Genomic DNA, 22,598 nt, shown 5'->3' with positions numbered 1-22,598 from the left:
AGAGTGGAGAAGAAGACACTGACCGACGGATAAGAGGAAGAAAATGACAGGGCGCGCGAAAAGAAAACCAAAATCTGCTGTTGAGGTAACTCTACTTTGATCATATCAGTTGAATTCCCGTTTTCATATGCGGCATTATCGCCGAGGGATTAGCAACACAGTTGTGTTTGCACCAAAAAAATATCTCGCTAGTTCCCGACAAGAAGAAAGCCGATTCTCGTGCTGTCTGGCTGGGACTCCCTAAAAACCTGGTATTTCACCCGAAGGGGCGTGGTTTTGCAGTGCACGCTTCTGACGATAGATATAAAATACATTCTGCTCTGGGTCCACATTCATACGTTTTCTTCCACTATATTATATTTAATGACATGTTTTTTGATGCGCCAACTGAAATGTAGTTTGGTGAGGAGTTCCCAAACTTCTCCATGCCAAGGACCCTCGAAATTCGAGGCTCGAATAGATAGAACAGAACAGAAACCGTTTGTTGTGGAACCCTGTGCTATGTCCCACTTGAGAAGATGCATCCTAGGGTTAGTAAGTGAGGAGGTATGGTGTATATTGGTATGTGTGACCTAGGCTAGGAGACATTGGAAAATAAACTGTACTTCGGTTTATGGGAGGCTACTTTATATCATAACCTGTGTGCACCTTTGTAAATGCAATACAGAAATCCTGAATTATTTTGGTTTGATGGACAATTCGGACCGAGTAACGGAGTATGGGCTAGTTTTATTTCTAAAGCTTTGGAAATTAGGCAAACTAGACTAAATTAATACACGCATACATATGAATATTCGATCAGTTTATCTGATGCATGTGACGTTATAGTAGGAATGGATTTTCATACCGAATTTATATTTGGTGTGACGCATATGTACATGGAAATGTGTAGTATGCGTTGTAAGCCCGTTTGGCTGGGCATCTATTAATGCAAGATAATATATTGAATGATAGCGGATCAATGCGAGCCGAGCAGAGCCGACGAGACCACGCAGCACCAGTGTGACGCAGCACGCAAGGCACCGCCCCCGGGTGAAATACCAAGTTTTTAGGGAGTCCGCTGTCTAGCTGGCGCTGCCAACAACATGGCAGCAACACACCGCCGCTTTGTCGGTGTGAGGAGTAGGCTGCGAATTTGCTAGCTAGATTGTAGCTTGGCTGTCGACGTGTAACTTTGTTAGCAATTTTATAATGACACGTTATACGACAATGTAAGGTATGGCTGGTTACTGGTCAATAGCAGCCAGCAGGAGAGCAGTGTAATGGGGCTGTTGGCTGCTGATGTTGTGGTGTCTCAGGAGTGCTAACTGGTACTTGAGGGAGTGATGGATGAATGAAAACTTTATTAACAGATTGCAGAATGGGTACATTACAGTACAGCTCAATACACACAATTGTTAAGGGGATGCAGACCAGAGAAAGACTTTCGTCTTGTTTACATCAGGGTCCCCCATTTCAATTCATCAGGACATGTATGATAGACAGTACTGCTACATCATACATTTGACATACCAGATTTGCAAATACAGTACTGTTTGTGATACAAAAAGAGTCCAGAAAAGAGAGTACATTTGACGTAAAAAAAACTGTACATTGGGGGAGGTTGGGTGGGGGGGGGGCTGTACATTGGATGTGGGGGGGGGGGGACACTGTACAACTGTACAAGCAAAACTGTACATTGGAATATTGACAACCATACTTGGTCAATTACTCTACATTGGAGGGGGTTGGGTTAGGACATTTACAGGGGCCAGTTTCCAATTGCAGCCACCCGTAGGTGCTCTTTGAGAGCGGTTTTGAAGGTGGGTAGCGATTCACATTCCTTTACAGCTGTGGGTAGGGCGTTCCACATTATTGTGGCATAATTGCGAAACGTGTTTAGTCCCTTGTTTGAGCCAAATCTGTGTTGAACATGATTTGTGGAGCTCCCTCTGGTGTTGTGGTCGTGGACTTCACTGACCTTTAGGAAGTATTTCGACATGTACATGGGTACCTTAGTGGTGTAGTGTATCTTGTAGACCAGGCCCATTGCAAGTTGCTGTACTCTGTCATCTACTCTAAGCCATCCTAGGTTGTCAAAATGGGCAGGGGCGAGGTGGGTTCTAGGAGTAAGGTCAAGCAGTAGTCTGACCAGTTTGTTTTGTGATGTTTGTAGTCTTGTTTTTAGGGCCTTTGAGGTGCTTTGGTTTTGATTGATTGATTGAAAACTTTATTAACAGATTGCAGAATGGGTACAATACAGTACAGCTCAATACACACAATTGTTAAGGGGATGCAGACCAGAGAAAGACTTTCGTCTTGTTTACATCAGGGTCCCCCATTTTCAATTCATCAGGACATATATGACATACAGATAGTCAGTACAGATAGTTGGTACCATGAGGTGCAAGCATAGTCATAGAACCCTTGAATGAGTGCTCCTGTTCGATTCTTCAAGGTATTCTTGTTTACCAGAGAGGAGATCCTGTACAAGAATCTTGTTCTCCATAGCTACGAGTAGCTAGGTAAAGTTAACATAAATTAACCTACACAATGACCCAGTTGCTTTTCCCCCCATAAATTAGGAGTCAGTGTCAGGAAATCGTGAGTTGAAGAAATCCCGATCGGATGAGTCCCCAGCAGTACCTTTGTCAGCGGTTGGTTCGGGCCTACGGGATGAAATACTGCAACTGTACAAGCTACGGATGCCAGAAGATCTGTACCACTTCTGGAACTTCTGCAAGGGTCTTTGTCCAGACAGCCCCAGGGGTATGCGTCTCACTAAATCACATCTATTTTAAACTTAAGTCATAAATGTAAGCCAGAAAATGAAGCATTTTCTATCCCCCTCAGCAATTGGCCTATTTAGACAAAGGGAAGTCTGTTTGCGCCACTAAGTTTCTCTAGCAGTAGTGATATTTGCTAAAGAGTGACCGTATATATCTCAGGATCAATGTCTCTTGTCATATACCTTGTTATCTGTAGATGCGTTGATGGACACTCTGGGTTTACGGCTGGTTGGTCCCTTTGACATTCTGGCAGAAGCTCACAAAAGCTGCCAGAACCCTCTGCCTAATTTCCACCTTCATTGGAGGTACTTCTATGATCCCCCCGAGTTCCAGACCATACTGCAGTGTTCTGGGGACAGGCAGCAGCACATGGGCTACTACAGGTAACATGTTCTGGGGACACTCACAAGCAGCATCACATGGCTATAGAGCTGTCCCAGAAGCCTGTTTTTGGGCTTCGAACTTTGTCAGGGTTTTTCGAACGGACGTTCGAACCTTCGTTTTTAATTACAAAAAAATATATATATAAAAAAAATATATAAAATATCCTCAAACTAAATCCGCAATTTGAATAAAGTGATTAATCTGATTAAATTAGTATTTAAAAAAAAATTAAATCAACTTTCTTTAATGAATATAACTCATCAGTTTCGTCAACATAAATAATCCAATAAGGGCACGGTTGGTACGAAGGTGGTGACGTCTTGATGGAGCTCCGAGTGCCAAGCGGATACAGATAGGCTACATCATTTATGATAAATGTTTTATTAAAAATTTTATGACGAGTCATACTATAATATTAGTGTAGCCTAATCTTTATCTGCAACTGTGAAGAAAAACCCCATTGGTTTAAACAGAATGAATAGACACATTAAAAAAATATATATATATTTCTTATAAAAAATTCGAATGTTGATTTAGAATTCGAACGCCAACGTAACGAACGAAGGTCAGAACGTTTGGGCTCAGCCCTAATGGGCTACTACAGGTAACATGTTCTGGGGACAAGCAGCATCACGTAATATGCTAAACCTGTTGGAACCTTACCATTTCTGTGAAGGTGATTTAATCTGAAAAAAAAATGCAGCCATATGTGGAAAACAAGTACTGAAAGGGACAGTGCTTTTCAGCCATATTAGCCTTCAGCGGGTTTCAACCTAACTATGTGAGCATGACTTGTGTGCTTTGAATACACACCTGGAGGTGCCTAATCTATTCTTCAAAAACTCACCATATCCTGTCCAAAGCCTCATTGTTCCCTAAAGTACAAGCGTTTTTTTGTTGTCAATTATCCATCGCTTGTTCATGAGCTCAGCGTTTTCATGACCTTCTACTCAAATTGGCATGTGTACTCGGACGCTGCCCCATCTGACACGCCAGAGTTTTTCTCCTGGAAGTTTGCTGACTGCAAGCGATTGTTCTCTGTTGCAGTCAGCGAGGTTCAAGAGCCAACGTCTCGCCAGGTGTGTCGGACAGGGTGCCGGAAAAGTACTGGCACACACAAGCCCAAGTTAAGTAGAAGCCTGTGGTCATGAAGCACAGAGCTTGTGAACAAGTGATAAATAATAGACACTTCTGTTTCTATGGAAAAAGGAGGTTTTGGACTGTACATTTGTGTGTTTCTGGCAGAAATTGGTATAGATTAAGTGCCTCCAGGTCTTGCCTCCAGTCCAGTTACGACAACAGTTTTCCAAGAGCATGGTCCCATGACGACTGTATATGGCCCAGTAGTGGCACACAGAGCCGCATTCACATGGCTAGATCCGACCCTGTTGTAGCCTACTACTAGTCATGAAACAGTCCCTGAACTGGCTAGAAGAATTGCTTGTTTGAGGGATTCAGAGTGAGCGATAGTAATCGTGGCAAGTGTTGAAATGGAGAGTCTGCATGCATTGTATGCATATGGCTGTTGTGTGTTGTAAGAATGGCTGCGAGAAGTCATCACTTTGAATTTGATCCGTCTTTGAAATGCACTCCTGTTACAGAGATACCCCAGACTCCCTCCCTTTGTTTGTTGGAGAAAATGAAGCCAAGAAAGGTTGTACCATAGCAGCGGTGGGGGACAATTTGTTCGCTGCTGTCCAGTGAGTATTAAATACCATATTCAACAAGAATTACATTAGATAGATACATTATTGATCCCCTTGGGGGAAATTAAGGTATCCAGTAGCAGCCCTGTCCTATATTCTATTGTATTTCTATTCTAATTTAGTTTATATATTCCATTTTATTTGATTCTACTTTAATTAACTTTTTATTTGATTTACTTCTACTCTTTGTAAGTGTTCATATTGTCTGTTAATGTTGATGCACCAAATGACCAAGACAAAGTATGTGCAAGCTTACTTGGCAATAAAGACTTTTCTGATTTCTGATTCTGATTACAGTTGACAAACGTTAAAATGGACACACAATAAAAGAGTCTTTGCCTAGCGGGTCAAATGGTGTATCTTTGCCATTTGACCATCTCTGCTTCTAATTATCTCTCTACTCATGTTCTCCTTCTCTTTTGTTCTCCTTCCCAATCTTCTCCCACTTTTGTCCGGTCTTTCCTCCGACAGCCTCTACCTGCTGAAAAAGAGGAAAGCCAGGGGAAGTCAGAAGGAAGGTGTGGTAGCTTTAGACAGCCTGGAGGTGGTGCTGAGAGACAGGGCAGAGTCTCTGGGGTTCTCTCTGGAGCAGAAGACCAAAGGCATGAAGCAGCGGGACAAGAAGGTACTGTAGCTGGTCACGGTGGAGTAGAAGACATTCATTCATTACCCAGGCGGGTTGACTGAGGACATGTTCCTATTTACAGCAACAGCCTGGGGGAGTAGTTTCATGGGGAGGGAGGAGGAGTAGTATCTCACACACTCAAACCTGCTAGCTGCCCAGTACAACCACAGTCTTGTACGGTTGGTCTGCTCCCCTGGAGCAGTTGTGGGTTAAATGCTTTGCTCAAGGGCACTTCCCTCCCTGATGTTCTCAATCGATCCGGGGATTCAAACAGGCGTTTGTGGCCCCTAAAAACAGGGATGTAACAGTATGCAATTTCACAGTACAGTACGGAATCTACCAAAATACCACGGTATATGGTATTTCACTTAGGGATGCACTGAATGGGAAACAGTTGGCCGAAAACCGAATGCTGAAAGGCCGAAAATGATTAATAGAAATATATATATAATGTATTTTATTTTGAATTTTTTTAGCTACCTGATTATGACAAAAGACATGATTATGGCAAAACTTAACTTAAATAATATTAATAATCACTATTATGGGTCCATAAAACATTTATTCAGCACTTTTGAATGCATACATTAATTCCAGACTGACTGCTGAAAGATTGTACAATTTAAACATTTTCTCTTTGCATACAACAAAATGTGCATTAAAGTCAAGTGCATTTTCTTTTCTCTGTAGGATTACTACAACAAAGTGCATTCAGAACAAAGCCAAGGTGCTTTAAAACTACATAAAGATCTGCACGCACGAGAGGGAGAATAGCTTATAGCAGACTTAATGATGTTACTGTAGTGGCTACAGTAAGCATTTTATATAAAAGTACTCTGTATTTTTGTATGACAACTAATAAAGAAACTTGAACTACTGTCATAATTCACGGCGTTCTAGCTTACATGGAAGGACTGTTGTATTTACTACATCTCCCGTGACTCTTAGCGAGGGATGACGTTAACACTATCAGTGCCGGCCTTGTTTTCCTTTTTACCCCCATGAATGCCATCATCCACTTCAATGTTAGTGTTAAAAACACATAATCTATGTTTTAAATGATGGCTATGTGTCTAATCTGCCCGTCGCTTATCAATGACTTGTTTGCAGTCAACATTGTCGAAATGGATTGTTTTTTAATCGGTTCATATCCTTTTTATAGCATTTCGAAAAGTTATCGTTCTCTCAAATGTCCGGAAAATTGAAAGATTCCCCCATAAACGGCATTTATTAGAATATTCTCGAATACACTAGACACGTTGTCATTTGTCGGCCTATTTATGAATCGTTTTCAAATAAACGCTAGATTATCGATAGTATATGTGTACTCATGCACGCTATAGAAGCGGGCTGAAAAATCTATTCTCATTTCCTCAACATCACACACACACACACACACACGGCACATGCTGATATCTCAGTGAATACAGCTCTGATTATCCTAAAACTGGTAACATAGACTCCTTACCTTAGATCAGATGTTCTCCAAAAAGATTATTCAAATTCCTGATCGCCATTCCAAATATCGATCGCGTTTATTGATTGATTATTGGCTGCTGTAAATATATATTCCACGCTGCTTTCCATCTCGCGATAACTTCCATGTTCATCAGACGGCTCGCCAGCATAATGGAGCCAGTTGGCTCCACCTCTACAGATCCAGCAGTATAATCGAATGGGCTGCAGTTACACAGGGATAGACGATGGGGGGCGGTAATTTCCCATCTGAGCTCCTAGAGGGTCTGCTGTACCAACGGGAGACTCGGTTGATGAAATATGAATTCAGATCGCTAATAAAAAAATCAAACGACAATACACGCCGTCGGCACTCAACGGGGGGCATGATAAGACGACAATACATGTTGTCGGCATTCAAAGTGTTAAGAGAGACGAGTGAAAGAGGAACGGAAGCGGTGTTAGCTAGCTTAATGCTAACGTTAGTTAAAAAGGTTTTTAACCGCGACGGGCATATAGTAATGGCGAGGATATAAAGCATGTTAAAGACGCATTTATTGGACGCGTTGCACGCAGAGTTTACATAGAAACAGCGCGAGTCTCGAGAGGAGTTATCACAGGCTGCAGAACGCAGGACTGAAGAGCTCACGTTGCGCATGTAATGGCTGAAGCCGCGTTTTGATTACGTCATCACAACAACACGTTAGGTAGGTTACGAACGTCCCTGTTCTTTGACATTCTGTGATATTTTTTCGGTTCTAAAACCCTTTCGGCCGTGCCTTTTTTATTTTATTTTTTTATCTCTCTTTCTCTTATTTTTCTCTGTTTTCTCCCCGTCCCAATTTTAGTCGTTGTGCCAATTCCCCCCCCCCCCCTCCCCTACCTGGTTGTTGTGCGCATGTTCTCCTACTGGTCGGTACAAGGGAACCCTGAAGTATCCGCACGCTTCCTCTGACACGTGCGGCAACAGCCAGTGGCTCTCTTCTCACTTGGCAGCGAGGGCTCTCATGTGAAGTGTAACGCGTGGGAGGTCACGCTGCCTTCCTCAAGTCCTGCCTCCGCTGAGCAAGCGCCCAGACCTGACCTGTAGGCGTCACTGTCCACAACGCCAGTTTCCCCACCCATGGCTTCCCTCCCCCTAACCCAGCCAAACGAGTTAGTATAGCGATCAGCCCAAGCCAAGGCAATGCTGACTCCGGGAGTCGAGACCGCAGCCTCTTGCATTGGTGACGAGCGCAATCTCCGCTACGCCACCTGACCGCCTTCGGCCGTGCCTTTTTAATCATTTTCGGCCGATAATTTTCGGTGTCCGAATATTCAGTGCATCCCTAATTTCACTATTAATTAAACAGACTATGGAAGAGTTTGTTATTTAGGATACATTATATAAACACTCCACCTAAACAAGACGTTGGATTAAGTCTTGCAGTGACGTTTATTTGTAAACCTATTATAGTTTCTGCCGTTTATAGCGAATAAATGTGGGGATGGGTCTTAGTGTTGCCAATTTTTTTTTATACATATAGATTCAGAATATTTAAAAGTTTCAATACTCATTTCCCGCAATATTGATACTTTCTGCACTATCGATAACAGCTGGCTTTCTTGCTCTGTCTTCTCTCCTACAGCAAGTTGTTGACACACATGCACACACACGCTGCTGCAGTGCACGCATTGCCCCTCCACCTCACAGACCGGTCTTGTCAACAAATCCTCTCATTCGCTCCGAAGATGGCAAGTGCAGAGCCTCTGCAACTTGTGGATAAAGAAAACAGCGTTTTATTTTCAAATGTAGCCAAGAGTAAAGACTCTAGTCAAAACAGCAGTCATAGTGTATATTTTAAACAATACGTTTGTTTACCAATAGGTTAAAGTGTTATTAGTGAAATATCAGTTTAGGAATTGTATTCATAAGTTAGCGAATATCTACGGAAATAAATGCATTTGGTTGTAGTCATTATGATGAAGGACAGACAGGGCTTTCAATGAGCGTCGGAATTTCGAAAAACGACACTACCCAGCTCAAACCAGCTTCTCAAGCAAATTACTTGTGGATGCATTTTTTTTTTTTTCGGGATTATCTACCACAAAACTGAACGTTATTGGTATAAATTAGAACGCAGTTAGTTTATCTACCTTTCTGTGAACGTTTAGCAAAAATCCGCATTGCAATCCGATTCAAAATGGCGGACCAGTTTCCATAATAGAAAAGTAACTGTATTTACAGTAGATTTCATTCACGGTTCTTGTTGCATGCCTGGTGATACTAAATCCAAATTTGACTCTGCCATTGGAAAGAGTAGATTTGGCCTGATTCATAGATGTGCAACTTGGCTATAATAAGGTAATTTATAGGCCTGATATTCTATAATAATATTTCAATGTGTCCGGATGGCAGAATTCAGTATTGTATTTACAAAACCTTCTGTTTAATCATTTTCCCTTTATTCATTTGCTTAGATTTTGTGTACACGTGATCTCAAGAAGGTGCGGAACGAGCTCAGTGGCAGTTTTCCATGTCTGGTCATTTTTAGCATGGTGTTATTCACAGTCAAAGATGCAAAGAAAAATCATAATTTATATTCTCCTTTGTTTAATCACAATTTACTCAAGTCTAGTAACATACACAATATTTCTGACACTGGGAATACATTCCCTGAGATCCATAGATGTCCCTAGATACCAATAACATGCAAATGGACCTTGTAGAAGTGGAGAAATCTTCCATTTACTTAGGTATGTATTTTTAGGCGGATTTTCAGAAAATAGGGCTAGGGCTTAAAGGCCAACTTGCAGGTTGTATTTTTGTTCAATAAACAATGTGGACTAGGCCAACGGTGACTTTCATGAAGAAGGAAAAAAAATATTGAAATTGTCCCAGTTTTAGCGTTTTTATCAAACATTTTGTCTGCCCAACACAATCACCACGCACGTGGATATTTTAATCAATGGTTCATAACGTGCACGTGTAATCGAAATTATGTCATCATGGCAGGTGCAGGGCACCCGAGAGTCACACACACACAGAGAGTCTGAGAGTCACACACAGCTAGTGGCAGGCAGAGAGCCTTGCTACTACTAGCCGAGGAGTAATGAATGAAAATGTATCTGTTTCACCTAACAACACTATTGCTCCGTGATCATAGCCATCCATCTCTAAAGCTAACCACTATTTGTAAAAGCCACAACCATGTTACCATATTTGTACTAATGAAAATCATTGTGTCGTTGTACATATTGTGTATAGGCCTACACCGTTAGAAGCTAGCTAACGTAGCTTAGCTTAGCTTGGTAGCCGAAACTCATAACATCACCCGATTTAAAATGGTTCTCTCCTCTTTGTATACCTTTGTCATCACAAGTATTCTGCCAAGGAACTTATGGACATGACAATAGTAGTAGTTATAAGGTGTTTGAGCTTGTAGAGTTAGTTAGCTCATAGCTATCGTCACTGATGCACCGAGTGCAGCTAAAGGGGCTACTATCGTATCAACATGCCGGGGCGCATAGCTTGCTAGCCGGCAGGATGTGTGTGCAGCAGTGCTTTGCCTCACAGGTCTGAGAAGAGGACCTACACATTTTACTCGTTCCCAAAACTCTTTTACATGCACGACAGTAGACATAATGCTAAGCTAACGTTAGCGGGGTAACGTTAGCCAGAGCTATATAGCCAGCTTGGTACTATGACCCGGGGATAAGGCGACAGCCCACAGACCAGTAGCGCTGCTGTACTGAACAACAGGCTGCCTAGTGGTAAATGTAGTTCTTTTTTTTTACGACATTAAAAACATTATAACTACCTTGTTTTAACCAGTTGTAGCTGGTCCATCAAAGTCTCCCGACGATTAAACCCATTTGCGTCTTGTAAGGCGTCCATTTGGATCAACGAAATAGCTTTCTGCACTCGTCAAAACTGGATCAGAAGTAGGGGAAAGATACCCGACGTGACGTCATGGCCCTGATAGCTCTGATAAGCTTTTTTGATTCGTGCGTGCATGTTATTCGTGCATGGACCTTTTTAACTCTTTCTGAGTGGCATTTCTGGCGTCAAATGATTTTATTTTTATTAGATACCAATGATGTAAACTACCCATAATTGAAGAGTAGGGTTTAACCTGCAAGTTGGGCTTTAAATAAAAATCTAAACTGTTATGCCTCAATGTTGTAAATATTTCCCTGTCGTATCGAATATCGATACTTTTCAATGTATCGTATCGAAGTTAGAAATTCCAGTATCGTGATAACACTAATAGGTCTACTTGAAAGAGCGGTTTCCAATTGACTGCCTGCTGCGTGAGTAGTGAGATAGTGTTAATGTTCCCGCGCCCTGCGGTGCAACATCGTTTATTTAGCATTAAAGATGGAAAATGCACACAACAATCTTGTAATCTAGTGTAGTTTAATAATGTATTAAAGGGGACATGCATTGCTATTCCTATTTGGGCAACTTTACACAATTCCTGTGAGTCTATTGAACACATCTGTAAGGTTTTCTTCAAAAAAATTCATTGTTTTATATTTCTAATGAAGTACTCAAAAGCCTAATTTTCCAGCCCCAGGATTTCAGGCAATTTTTGGATGGGCTCCGGCTCCGCCCATACTAGCAGAATGCTTTGAGTGACAGCCACCCACCAAATAGGTCCGGCCATACTACTCTACTAACGGCAAAGTGAACCTAATACACAAACAAATATGGCTCAAGCATACGTTTTCGAATACAATACAATCCACAAAGGGATGACACCGAAGCAGGTACCCATGCCATACGATTTTGGGAAAACAAATGACAGGAAGAATAAGATTGCTCTCCCAATCCGTCTAACACACACACACACACACACACACACACACACACACACACACACACACACACAGGACTTGTACTAACGATGTTAGTTAGGAACATAATCATTAATTCGCAATACACACAAGTAGGTCTACATATATACAACGGAAGCACAGAGCTAAGAACGTTAGCTAAGCTAGGTTGCTCTCTCAGTCCGTCTAACATACACACGCGCACACACACGGTGCTTGCACTAACGTTAGACTGTCTTGGTGCACACACACGGAAGAGTACCGTAATACACAAACGGATGAATGAACGAGGTCCTACTGCTAATTAAATAATTACGACGTACTGTATGTACTTACTGATTCGATGCTTTCTTTCGGTCTCAAAGACTTACAGGCTAGTTCCCTTCTTCTTTAGCAACAGCCAGGAAATCACGGAAGCATAAAGTCCCTCGTCTTTGCAAAAATCCAAAAACGAACTTGGTCCATTGCTGGCGAAGCACACCATCCTCAGGAAAAATGTGCAAAGACGTATTAGCAGCTTTGCAGCCAGGAACAGCACATGGCCTGTGTGTTTTGCTCATATTATTTACGTTAGGCTAAGTCACTGCACTTCTTTGGTCCGCTCTAGGTAGATTGTGGGCGGGCATTGGCTCCAACCACAGAGCCAATCGGATCACAATCAGCTCCACCAGCTCCTTGTTACGTCACCTTGCGAGTCAAATCAGAATGACCTAATTCAATGGAGGAGGAAATGGTCTCAACTGAATTAGAGGAATCTGCCAATATGGTAATTAGAGACACAGACCCATTGATACTAACCCCTATTACTATAAAACAATGCTTAACACCCCTTCCTGACAGGCAGCGACGCGAGCGAGCGTGATTGCGAAAATGATTCAAATGTATTCGTTTCAATCAGACTATCCTGACCTGCCGTGAGCGACAGCGAACTGAGCGGCGATGTCGTTCCCCCCTCAAATATTCGCTCGCTGTGTCTCTAGTTGAGCGATTACGCGGCCGAGTCCCGCCCCTAAACACTTTTTATTGGTCAAGAATCACAGGCTGCTTTGCCCCTGTGTGCTTCCAGGTAACACACACACACAGACACACTCAGACACGCGCCGCCTCATATCAGGACAGTGATTTCGTCTCCAGTTCGCTCGCTCGCTGCCTGTCAGGAACCGGTGAAACACTGAAAAAAGCCATTTATAATGCATGTCCCCTTTAAATTACAAAGTCCACTGTTGCAATTCGATATTGCTAGCAACTTGAAGTGTGATTCAAGTGTGATTATTTCGCCTGGCTGTCATGAGCAAGAGCTGTAACCTTTCCATTGTAGTGCAGCGCCGTGCATATGCGCATTGCACAAATCAAAATCTCTACCATGGGCACAGTGTTGCAGGGGTTACGGTTCAGAAACTGCAACTGCTTGATACTGCGGTGTATCTTAAAAATGGTGTACCATTACATCCCTAGTGTCCCCCAACATGGTCAAGCATAGACCGAATGGTGAGCCTTGACAACGGTGCATGGTTTTTATTTTCTCTTTTCAGGCTATTAATAATTCAAGGAGGGCAACAGACTTCAAGTATTGATTTTTACACGAGAGGACAATCATGTACCAAATATTATGTATTTGTAGGCCCTATATTTTCGCACAACCCCCTCAAATTCACTTTATTCACTTATTTGCCATCGTCCCCAGAGTCAGACGAGAAGATTAATATCAATTTAATCTGTTTTGGAGTTGTTGGAAGTTGTATTTCTTCACTTTTGACGGCGCTAGGCTAGCTAATCCCTACCGCTTCCAGTCCTTCCAGTGCTAAGCTAGGCTTGCGTGCGCCTCAATTATGCACCTCACTTCAATTATGAATTGAAAATGGGGGACCCTGATGTAGAGCTGCACGATTTTGGGGAATAATCTAATTGCGATTTTTCGGACAGATATTGCGATTGCGATTAAATTTGCGATTATAATAAAAACAAAAATTAAGCAGCCCCACAAAGGTTTACGCGGTGGGTCTGTTTGGGACACCGAGCCTGACATTTTTTCTTTTTACCTGGGAATCGATACTGGTACCCAACGGTACGTTTTTTTCTGTACTTTACTCTCCCTCTCTGAAGTCTAAACTTCACAACACACAATCTAAAACCCCTTACCTCCCTCTCATAAACTGTTCCTACAACAATAACAACAACTTGCAAAGGAGATCTTGTATCTCAATGGGACTTCCTGGTTAAAAAAATAAATAAAAAAAGATTGCGATTTTATTTTTTTACGATTTGCTAATTGCATAATTTTAAATCGATTAATCGTTCAGCCCTACCCTGATGTAAACGAGATGAAAGTCTTTCTCTGGTCTGCATCCCCTTAACAATTGTGTGTATTGAGCCGTACTGTATTGTACCCATTCTGCAATTTGTTAATACAATTTTCAATCAATCAATCAATCAAACCTGGAACTCTCTCTGGGGCTACTGGACAACCAGAGATGAAACTGATATCTGATTCTGGGGGAGATGGCAAATACATTTCCCAAAACGTGTTCTCAGAAAATCCTTAACCCTGTGAAGTCCAAATAAAAAAGACATTAGCAACTTCAGAGGCCAGATGGTGGGACCTATAAACACATTTACTATCCAATAGTATTGTGACCCATTGACTATGTAAATGTGCTTAAAATGTTTTAAAGAAACATTTACATACTTTTTTTTAAAAGCTAAAAGTGAATGAATGAATGACCTTTATTTATATAGCACCCTTCACAGCACGAATGCACAGGGTGCTTTACACTACAGCTTAATATAAAAACACAATAAAAACAAAATCAGAAATAAATGACAACAACAAACTGCAGTTAAAAACAGTGAAACCAGATAGAAAAAGTAGAATAAAAGAATTTGGATAAAATCATGAGTCACTAATTAAAACAAAAACTATAAAACAGTGAGGACAAGAAAAAAAGTGCCTATGCATGACCAAAAGCCTGTCTGAACAAATGCGTTTTTAATTGTTTTTTTAAAAGAGTTCTCAGAGGGGGCAATTCGCAGGTCCAGGGGGAGAGCATTCCAGAGCCTTGGTGCTGTCACCTGGAAGCGTGTAGCTTTATGCCAAGCAAGCAGTGCAAAAACTTACCGTAGTGGCATGCAGTAATGCGCCTTTCATTTTCCGCCGCCCAGCGCCCAGGTCGCGCGGAAATAGGCTGTCTATTGCCATTCTCTTTGACAAACTCTAACCTTAACCAGCTCCTTAACAACGCCTAAACTTAACCGTTCTAACCTTAACCAACTCCGAAACCATGCCTAACCTTAACCATAGAAATTATATTGCCATTCTCTTTGACAAACTCTAACCTTAACCAGCTCCTTAACAGCGCCTAAACTTAACCGTTCTAACCTTAACCAACTCCGAAACAATGCCTAACCTTAATCGGCGAAAGAATACACGTTAAAAAAAAATCACGTTAAAAAATATTTTCGATGGGATTCGAACTCGCCAGCAAACAAGCCATAGGATCCACAGCCATGTGTCCTTGCCAATTGAGCTATTGCTAGATACTGAATTTAGGGGCGGTGACTTATATATATTGAGCTCCGCTCGTGTCGCATGCGCGGGCACCTCGCGCGAGCACGCCGGCGCACGCACGCACCTGAGCGAGCACGCCGCCGCCGGTGCACGCACGGTAGCATTTGTCTGAAAAGAAGGGCGCTTTACCGCACTAGCGTGCGGTGACGAATGCGGAAGCATTTTTGCACTGCTTGCTTGGCATTAACGTACAGGCCACCTGGAAGGCTCGATCACCCCTTGTTTTAAGCCTGGACCTGGGGACCACCAGGAGGTGCTGATCGGCAGATCTGAGTGAGCGGGTGTTGGTGTAGGGATGGATGAGTTCAGTGATGTTATAATAATAATATATTCAACTTGTAGGGGTGCTTTATATTTGTGGAACAAATCTCAAGGCGCTACAGTGTGGAAGAACATAAAAACTAGTAAAAGAGAGTAAAAGAATATATAATAATAAGTAGGACTAAAAGAGTAAAAAACATGAAATGTGAAGGGCTAAAACTAGTAAAAGAACATACAACAAGAAGGGCTAAAAGAAGTAAAAGAATATAAAATGTGTGGAGCTAAAACTGGATAAAAATCGACAAAAGGCTCTATTAAAAAGATGTGTTTTGAGGCCCTTTTTAAAAGGGTCAGATGGTCAGGGAGAGCATTCCACAGACTTGGATGAGCAGAAAGCAGGGAGACTTTATAGTCAAACCTGAGTGAGACAGTGAGCCAGTGAAGGGATTGTGTGTGTTGTAATTTTGCCACAGAGGGCCTCACAGGGTTAAAACCCTGTGAAGTGTCTTGAAACAAGTGATTGAAATTTTTGTGATTTTTTTTTTGCTCTTTGCCTGTGGGAACATTTCTGTTTTACCAGTTTAAAAAAAAAAAAAGTTAAGACAAGAAGTGTTCCAGGTTATCCATATTCTAGTTCAGTTATTGGATGAAGGAGAAGGCCACGCCCCCTTCAACCCAGTACTCGCCATGTGCCCCAAGAGACATTTAATTTCATCATATTAGATTAGATTAAAATGTATTGTCATTATACAGCACAAGTACACTACAACAAAAATTGGTTTGGCATCCAACTAGAGTGCAAATGTAACAGTAAAGTGCAGTAGTGATTAAACTGGGTATAAAATAAATAAATTAGTACTACTCTGGGTGTAGTGCTAATCAGATGTATGTACAGAGTTGTAATACCAATATGTACAGTGATGGCAGGTATAAGAACAGTATGGTAGTAGGCCAGCAGTGTAACTAGTAAGAGTAGGTAAGGGATATGTACAGATATAGATATAGTATCTAGTCTACAGATATGTAAAAGTATTATGTGCAGGTATGTACAGACAGATGGTAAATGGTGATAGTAATAGACCTAGTAATAATGTATAGACCTGTACTTCTTCCACACACTATTGCATAGGGCTGTATTCACCGTGTTTGTTTGTTAGTCATCTGCAACAGGATGTGATTATTGTAAATGGAGCTGGATAGAATTGTTGCCATACAATAAGCTGCAACAGAAAGTAGCATTTGGCAGTAGAGCCAACATGGCTTTGGTCACAAGTGGTTCACTGTTCACTGCTGTCTGGTCACTGAGACCTCATGTCACCATACAGGTGGTCACCAAGACATTCACTGCTGTCTGACCATTGAGACCTCATGTCACCATACAGGTGGTCACCAAGACATTCCACGGTGCTGGTATCGTTGTGCCTATAGACAAGAATGGCGTGGGATATCGGGAATTACCGGAAACCGATGGTAAGGTTTAGATCCTGGTGTTTAGTTTCCTTTCTTTATGTCCTTACTGGTGCTTATTTGTGATGCTTTCTAATAGTTATAGTTGTAATATAAATGTGTGTAGACTAAATAAATATTTCAATTTGGGAAATGCGCTTACAGTCTTCTCCAGACTCGGGACAAGAAGATGGATACTGATTTCCTCTGTGTTCAGTAGAAAGTTATTCAGCTGCAAGCTAGTCTAGTTTAGCACAAATTAATGGAAGCGGACACCTCAACAACAACTTAAAGGAATATCGCAACATTTTGGGAAATTAGCTTACCGTCTTCTCCAGAGAGAGACGAGAAGATAGATACCAGTTTCCTCTCTGTGCCTTCAGTAGAAAGCTATCTGGCTGCATGTTAGCCTAGCTTAGCACAATGAATGGAAGCGGACATGGCCGGTTAGCCTTCGGGAGAGGTGTCAGTTGGAGAAGATGGTAAGCTAATTTCCCAAAATGTTGGCATGTTCTTTTAAGCTAGGCTAATTGATCCGTATCCGCTTCCATTACATTTTTGCTACAACATGACTCAAAGTGGGGCATTTTACAGTACATGTTCAATTTGGCAAAGGCTATTTTGATGTCAAGGCGGGTAGAGCCACACTCAATTCATTCAAAGCTAGATTCTTGACTCCAGGGTAGGAATTTGTGTGCTTCCAAGTGAAACGGACTGTTCAAGTGGGATTTAACAAGGGTATATGAGTACACTTTGTATAATGATAAACCACATGTAGCACACTCTACACCCTATAATCCTAGTCTTTGTATTATGATAAACCACATGTAGCACACTCTACACCCTATAATCCTAGTCTTTGTATAATGATAAACCACATGTAGCACACTCTACACCCTATAATCCTAGTCTTTGTATAATGATAAACCACATGTAGCACACTCTACACCCTATAATCCTAGTCTTTGTATAATGATAAACCACATGTAGCACACTCTACACCCTATAATCCTAGTCTTTGTATAATGATAAACCACATGTACTGTAGCACTCTACACCCTATAATCCTAGTCTTTGTATAATGATAAATCACAATTGAGCACTAAGGCTTCTGACCGTTTTTAATTGTTTTAATAACTTTTTATCCAGGGAGTTCTTTTTAGCAATGTCCCACATAACACTTTCTCACACATACAGTATACACCTGGCAGCTATCCGGTACAACACTTGGCAGTTGGTGAATAGTTTTGAGAAGTTGCCTTTACGATTTATGGCATACAAAGTGCATTTAAACTCGGCCACTTAAATCTATTAAAGGGTAAATGACTAATGCGATATTATACAACAAATAAAGTGACTCTCTAACACTGTCCCTTTCCTCTCTTGGGGCCCTGGTGTGTAGCCGGTATGAAGAGGATCTGCAAGGCCATTGCTGAAGCACGGAGTGACGAGGAGCGGGTGAAGGCCTTCGGACCGCTCCAGGAGATGATCACGTTTGTTCAGTTTGCCAACGACGAGTGTGACTACGGCATGGGTTACGAGCTCGGAATAGACCTCTTCTGCTACGGCTCCCACGTAAGTCTCTTATAGACCTCTTCTGCTACGGCTCCTACGTAAGTCTCTTATAGAGCTTTAGCAACTGGGTAGCTGGCTAGCAAGCCATAACCAGATTTAAGAAACAAACTGCAACAGGGGGGGGGGGTCGTCAAAAGTAGATGAAATGACCTTATTTTGTGGGTTTTCTTTGGTGTTTTTTTGTTGAGTTGGTTGCCCCATTGAATTTAATTGTAACCGGAGAGCTGCAGCCAGCTCGCTCATCCATGGTCCGATGGGCTCAGGAAGCTTGTTGCTATGGATTCTTTTGGGGGGAGATCACTTATATTCTATTGCATAGAGAAATGGCTAAAATATGAAAATGTACAAAAATTGTGAAGGGAAGGGTGAAATTGAAGAGTCAAGGTTTCTTCTGGTTGTGAGACTCCCTACCCATTTAACCCAAAAGTCTCAACACACACAGTTGACCAGAGTGATCCTGGAGATATGCCCGGTGGCTGGACAATAACTTCTACATGGGTTAATAAACACAGGCCTTCGGTAGGGAGCTGCGACCCAAACTGCATGTGAAGCAACATTGTAGGCCGAAGTAATTCATGTTTTCTTTTTTGTTTTGTTTTTCTCCTTCAGTACTTCTACAAGGTGATCAGGCAACTGCTGCCCATGGCCTACAACCTGCTGAAGAGGAACCTGTTTGGGGAAATCCTAGAGGCCCACCTGTCCAGCCGCTCCTGGGACAACCTGAACCAACTCTCTGCTCAGTAAATAGAATCGGAAGTAAATTCGGCTTCTTCTCCGTCATGAATTTAAACCGGTCGTTGTTTGTTGTCGTTGTTGTTGTTGTTTCTTGGTGGTATTCGGTGCTGCTGCCATTGATTGGTACCAACTGAATTTGTGTGTGAAAGGTAGTTGTTTAATAAAGTATTATATTTTTAAACATCTTGTAGTTTTTTTGGTATCTTATCAAGCAAGTGAATTATCTGCAGACTCTGTTCTACTATACAGTAGTGTTCTTCTGATTGGGTTTTCTTTACAGACCACTGTACAGTAAGATGGAATTACAGAATACTAACCGGCAGACTGTTTCTAAATATGATGTGTATTGTAAATCACCAGTCCAAATCGCTTAAAATATGTAAATGAAGTACTAATCAACCACAGGAAAATAGGTACATGATGTACATTATGTTATAGCTATAATTAATATATTTATGTATTGTATTGTAAATGTAAGGTGTACCTATTACAAATGATGTATACATATAGTACATATTAGAAACATTTAACCCTTTTAATGTTTTCAGAAAATATTTGTATTCCCCTGCTGGTGATTGCACCGTAACATTAACCGTAACTTTATGTCTTAACCATAACCGTTAAGCGAATGTTCAAATGAACCTTAACTCTTAACTATAATCATAGTTGGATAGTGGTGAGCGCACTCGCCCACGACTACAGTGATTGTTGGTTAAACTCCTGGTTGCTGCATTTGTTTTGGACTTTTGCCGATGCAATACCCAGGACCCACATACATGTGTATATTACTAAAGGCTATAACATAACGTACATCGTGTTTGTGTACCTGTTTTCCTGTGGTCAATATATATGGTAAATACTGAAATGCCATCTGGTAGAGATGAGGGGTTTTCAAATGGGAAAATGGCATTTCCAAAAGTTAACATCCCCAGTGCTAAAAAAAACTGATCTAACCTGTAGGCTGCAGCAGTGTTTCCCAAAGTGAGGTCTGGGGATCCCCAGGGGTACATGACTGTGTTCCGAGGGGGGTCCTCTGCCAAATAGGTATTATTTTATTTGTAGTGAGATAGATTCAAAGCATTCTTGCATAGATAGAGATGGTAACTGAGTGAATGAGAGCAGTGTTAGGGAAATTATTCTAAAACTAGTTTACTAAAATACTAGCTACTTCACAATGAAAGGTAGTTCAACTGAATCGTAACTACTCAAAGAAATAAATAAGACTACTATGAAAAAGTAGTTCAACTACATCCAAACTAGCAGAAAATGATCACAATCTGAGTCTGGAATCTCATATTGTTACAGAGCAACAACTGAACTGACAAAGTGTGGGTGTGTTTTGATTTAGGGACCATGGCAGCAAAACCTCACTCAGACTCGGACCCAAGACTATTTTAATGAGTGGATTTGGAGCAGTGTGGAATCAGGAAAATGCTAGTTTGTAATTAACCAAACCAGTTTTGCTCTTCAGCCGTCTTTGCCTTATCTCCCTGCCTAAAGAAACCCCTATAACCCCACATCATCACACTATCTCCTTGTTATTTAAAGAAACCCCTATAACCCCACATCATCACACTATCCCTGTTATTTAAAGAAACCCCTATAACCCCACATCATCACACTATCCCTGTTATTTAAAGAAACCCCTATCATCCACATCATCACACTATCTCCCTGCCTAAAGAAACCCCTATAACCCTGTGAGAGGTTGTCTCGTGTTGATGACCGGAGTGGTGGACGTCCCGTGATGATCAAGTCAAGTCAAGTCAAGAGTTTTAATTGTCACGGCATACAGGTATACAATGAAATGCGGCTGGTCTTGCCCGCGACGATGTGCAATACAGTGGTACAACATATAATAGAATCCAATAAAAATATGTATTTAAAGGGTGGCCGGGAGGATGCGATCCTCTCTACGCCGCCCCCATACCTCCGTCATCTGGATCTGGATCCGTCATCAGCTCTATTTTCAATCTTTCAAAATGCTGTTATATACCCAAGTTGCTATTGCATGCACTTATTTGTGTTTCATTACACGTATATGTACATGCTTACCAACTGTTTCGCCTGTTTTATTGCAACACTAGTTACTATCACCGACATCTAAGAAGGGAGATCCCCCCTTGAATGGCCCTTCTAATTTTTCTCTCCTCCACATTGCCTGTGGTGCATTTTTTCCTATTGCTATGTTTTAGTTTTTCCTTACCTTCACGTGGGGTATGTCTGGGAGTGTTGCATTAATTTATTTTATTTATTTGACCTTTTTTGTACTTCATGGTGTTTTTGTTTTGTTCTTGATTTATTGTGATGTTTCTTCTTGACTTGTTTAAAGAAGACGTGTCCGGCCCATGGGGACATTAACGTGTGTTGTCGGGCCTTACAAATACATTTGATTGAATCACACTATCTCCCTGCCTAAAGAAACCCCTATAACCCCACATCATCACACTATCTCCCTGCCTAAAGAAACCCCTATAACCCCACATCATCACACTATCTCCCTGCCTAAAGAAACCCCTATAACCCACATCACACTATCCCTGTTATTTAAAGAAACCCCTATAACCCACATCATCACACTATCCCTGTTATTTAAAGAAACCCCTATAACCCACATCATCACACTATCCCTGTTATTTAAAGAAACCCCTATAACCCACATCATCACACTATAGCCCTGCCTAAATAAACCCCTATAACCCCACATCAGCACAATATCTCCCTGTTATTTAAAGAAACCCCTATAACCCACATCATCACACTATCCCTGTTATTTAAAGAAACCCCTATAACCCCACATCATCACACTATCTCCTTGTTATTTAAAGAAACCCCTATAACCCACATCATCACACTATCCCTATTATTTAAAGAAACCCCTATAACCCCACATCATCACACTATCCCTATTATTTAAAGAAACCCCTATAACCCACATCATCACACTATCCTTATTATTTAAAGAACCCCCTATAACCCCACATCATCACACTATCTCCCTGTTATTTAAAGAAACCCCTTTTCATTTTTACCGATGTTTTATACGATTTATCGGAAATACAAATTTATCTGAAAATGCTAATTATCGTAAAAACCGCAAGGAAATGACTAAATCCAGATTCAACCCTGCCATTGGAAAGAGGAGCATTTTCCCTATCCATAGATGTATGATTTGGCCATAATAAGGTCAAGTTCAAGGTCAAATATGAATTTATAATTAAAATCGATTATCATTCATTACTGTATCTACAAATTCTTCT

The 22,598-nt window shown here is 41.4% G+C and overlaps 1 protein-coding gene across 1 annotated transcript; it reads left to right on the top strand.

The window, feature by feature from the left end:
- The first annotated feature begins 11 nt into the window (after nucleotides 1-11).
- On the top strand, nucleotides 12-19,519 carry hpf1 (histone PARylation factor 1). Its single transcript, XM_084319006.1, has 8 exons — nucleotides 12-85; nucleotides 2,565-2,748; nucleotides 2,965-3,151; nucleotides 4,754-4,852; nucleotides 5,330-5,483; nucleotides 16,965-17,052; nucleotides 18,431-18,603; nucleotides 19,213-19,519. The coding sequence occupies exons 1-8, from the start codon at nucleotides 44-46 to the stop codon at nucleotides 19,345-19,347; spliced, it is 1,062 nt and encodes a 353-aa protein (XP_084175132.1). The 5' UTR covers nucleotides 12-43; the 3' UTR covers nucleotides 19,348-19,519.
- Nucleotides 19,520-22,598: the final 3,079 nt, after the last annotated feature.

The sequence above is a fragment of the Notolepis coatsorum genome (genome assembly GCF_963971535.1).
Source record: "Notolepis coatsorum genome assembly, chromosome: 7".
NCBI lineage: Eukaryota > Metazoa > Chordata > Actinopteri > Aulopiformes > Paralepididae > Notolepis > Notolepis coatsorum.
Note: the sequence above shows the minus strand (reverse complement) of the source record. Positions and strands in the feature narration are given on the sequence as shown.

Coding starts and splice junctions, on each gene's coding strand:
- hpf1 (XM_084319006.1), top strand. CDS start 44: ATGACAGGGCGCGCGAAAAGAAAACCAAAATCTGCTGTTGAG. Junction 86..2,564: donor AACCAAAATCTGCTGTTGAG/GTAACTCTACTT, acceptor CCCATAAATTAG/GAGTCAGTGTCAGGAAATCG. Junction 2,749..2,964: donor TTGTCCAGACAGCCCCAGGG/GTATGCGTCTCA, acceptor TGTTATCTGTAG/ATGCGTTGATGGACACTCTG.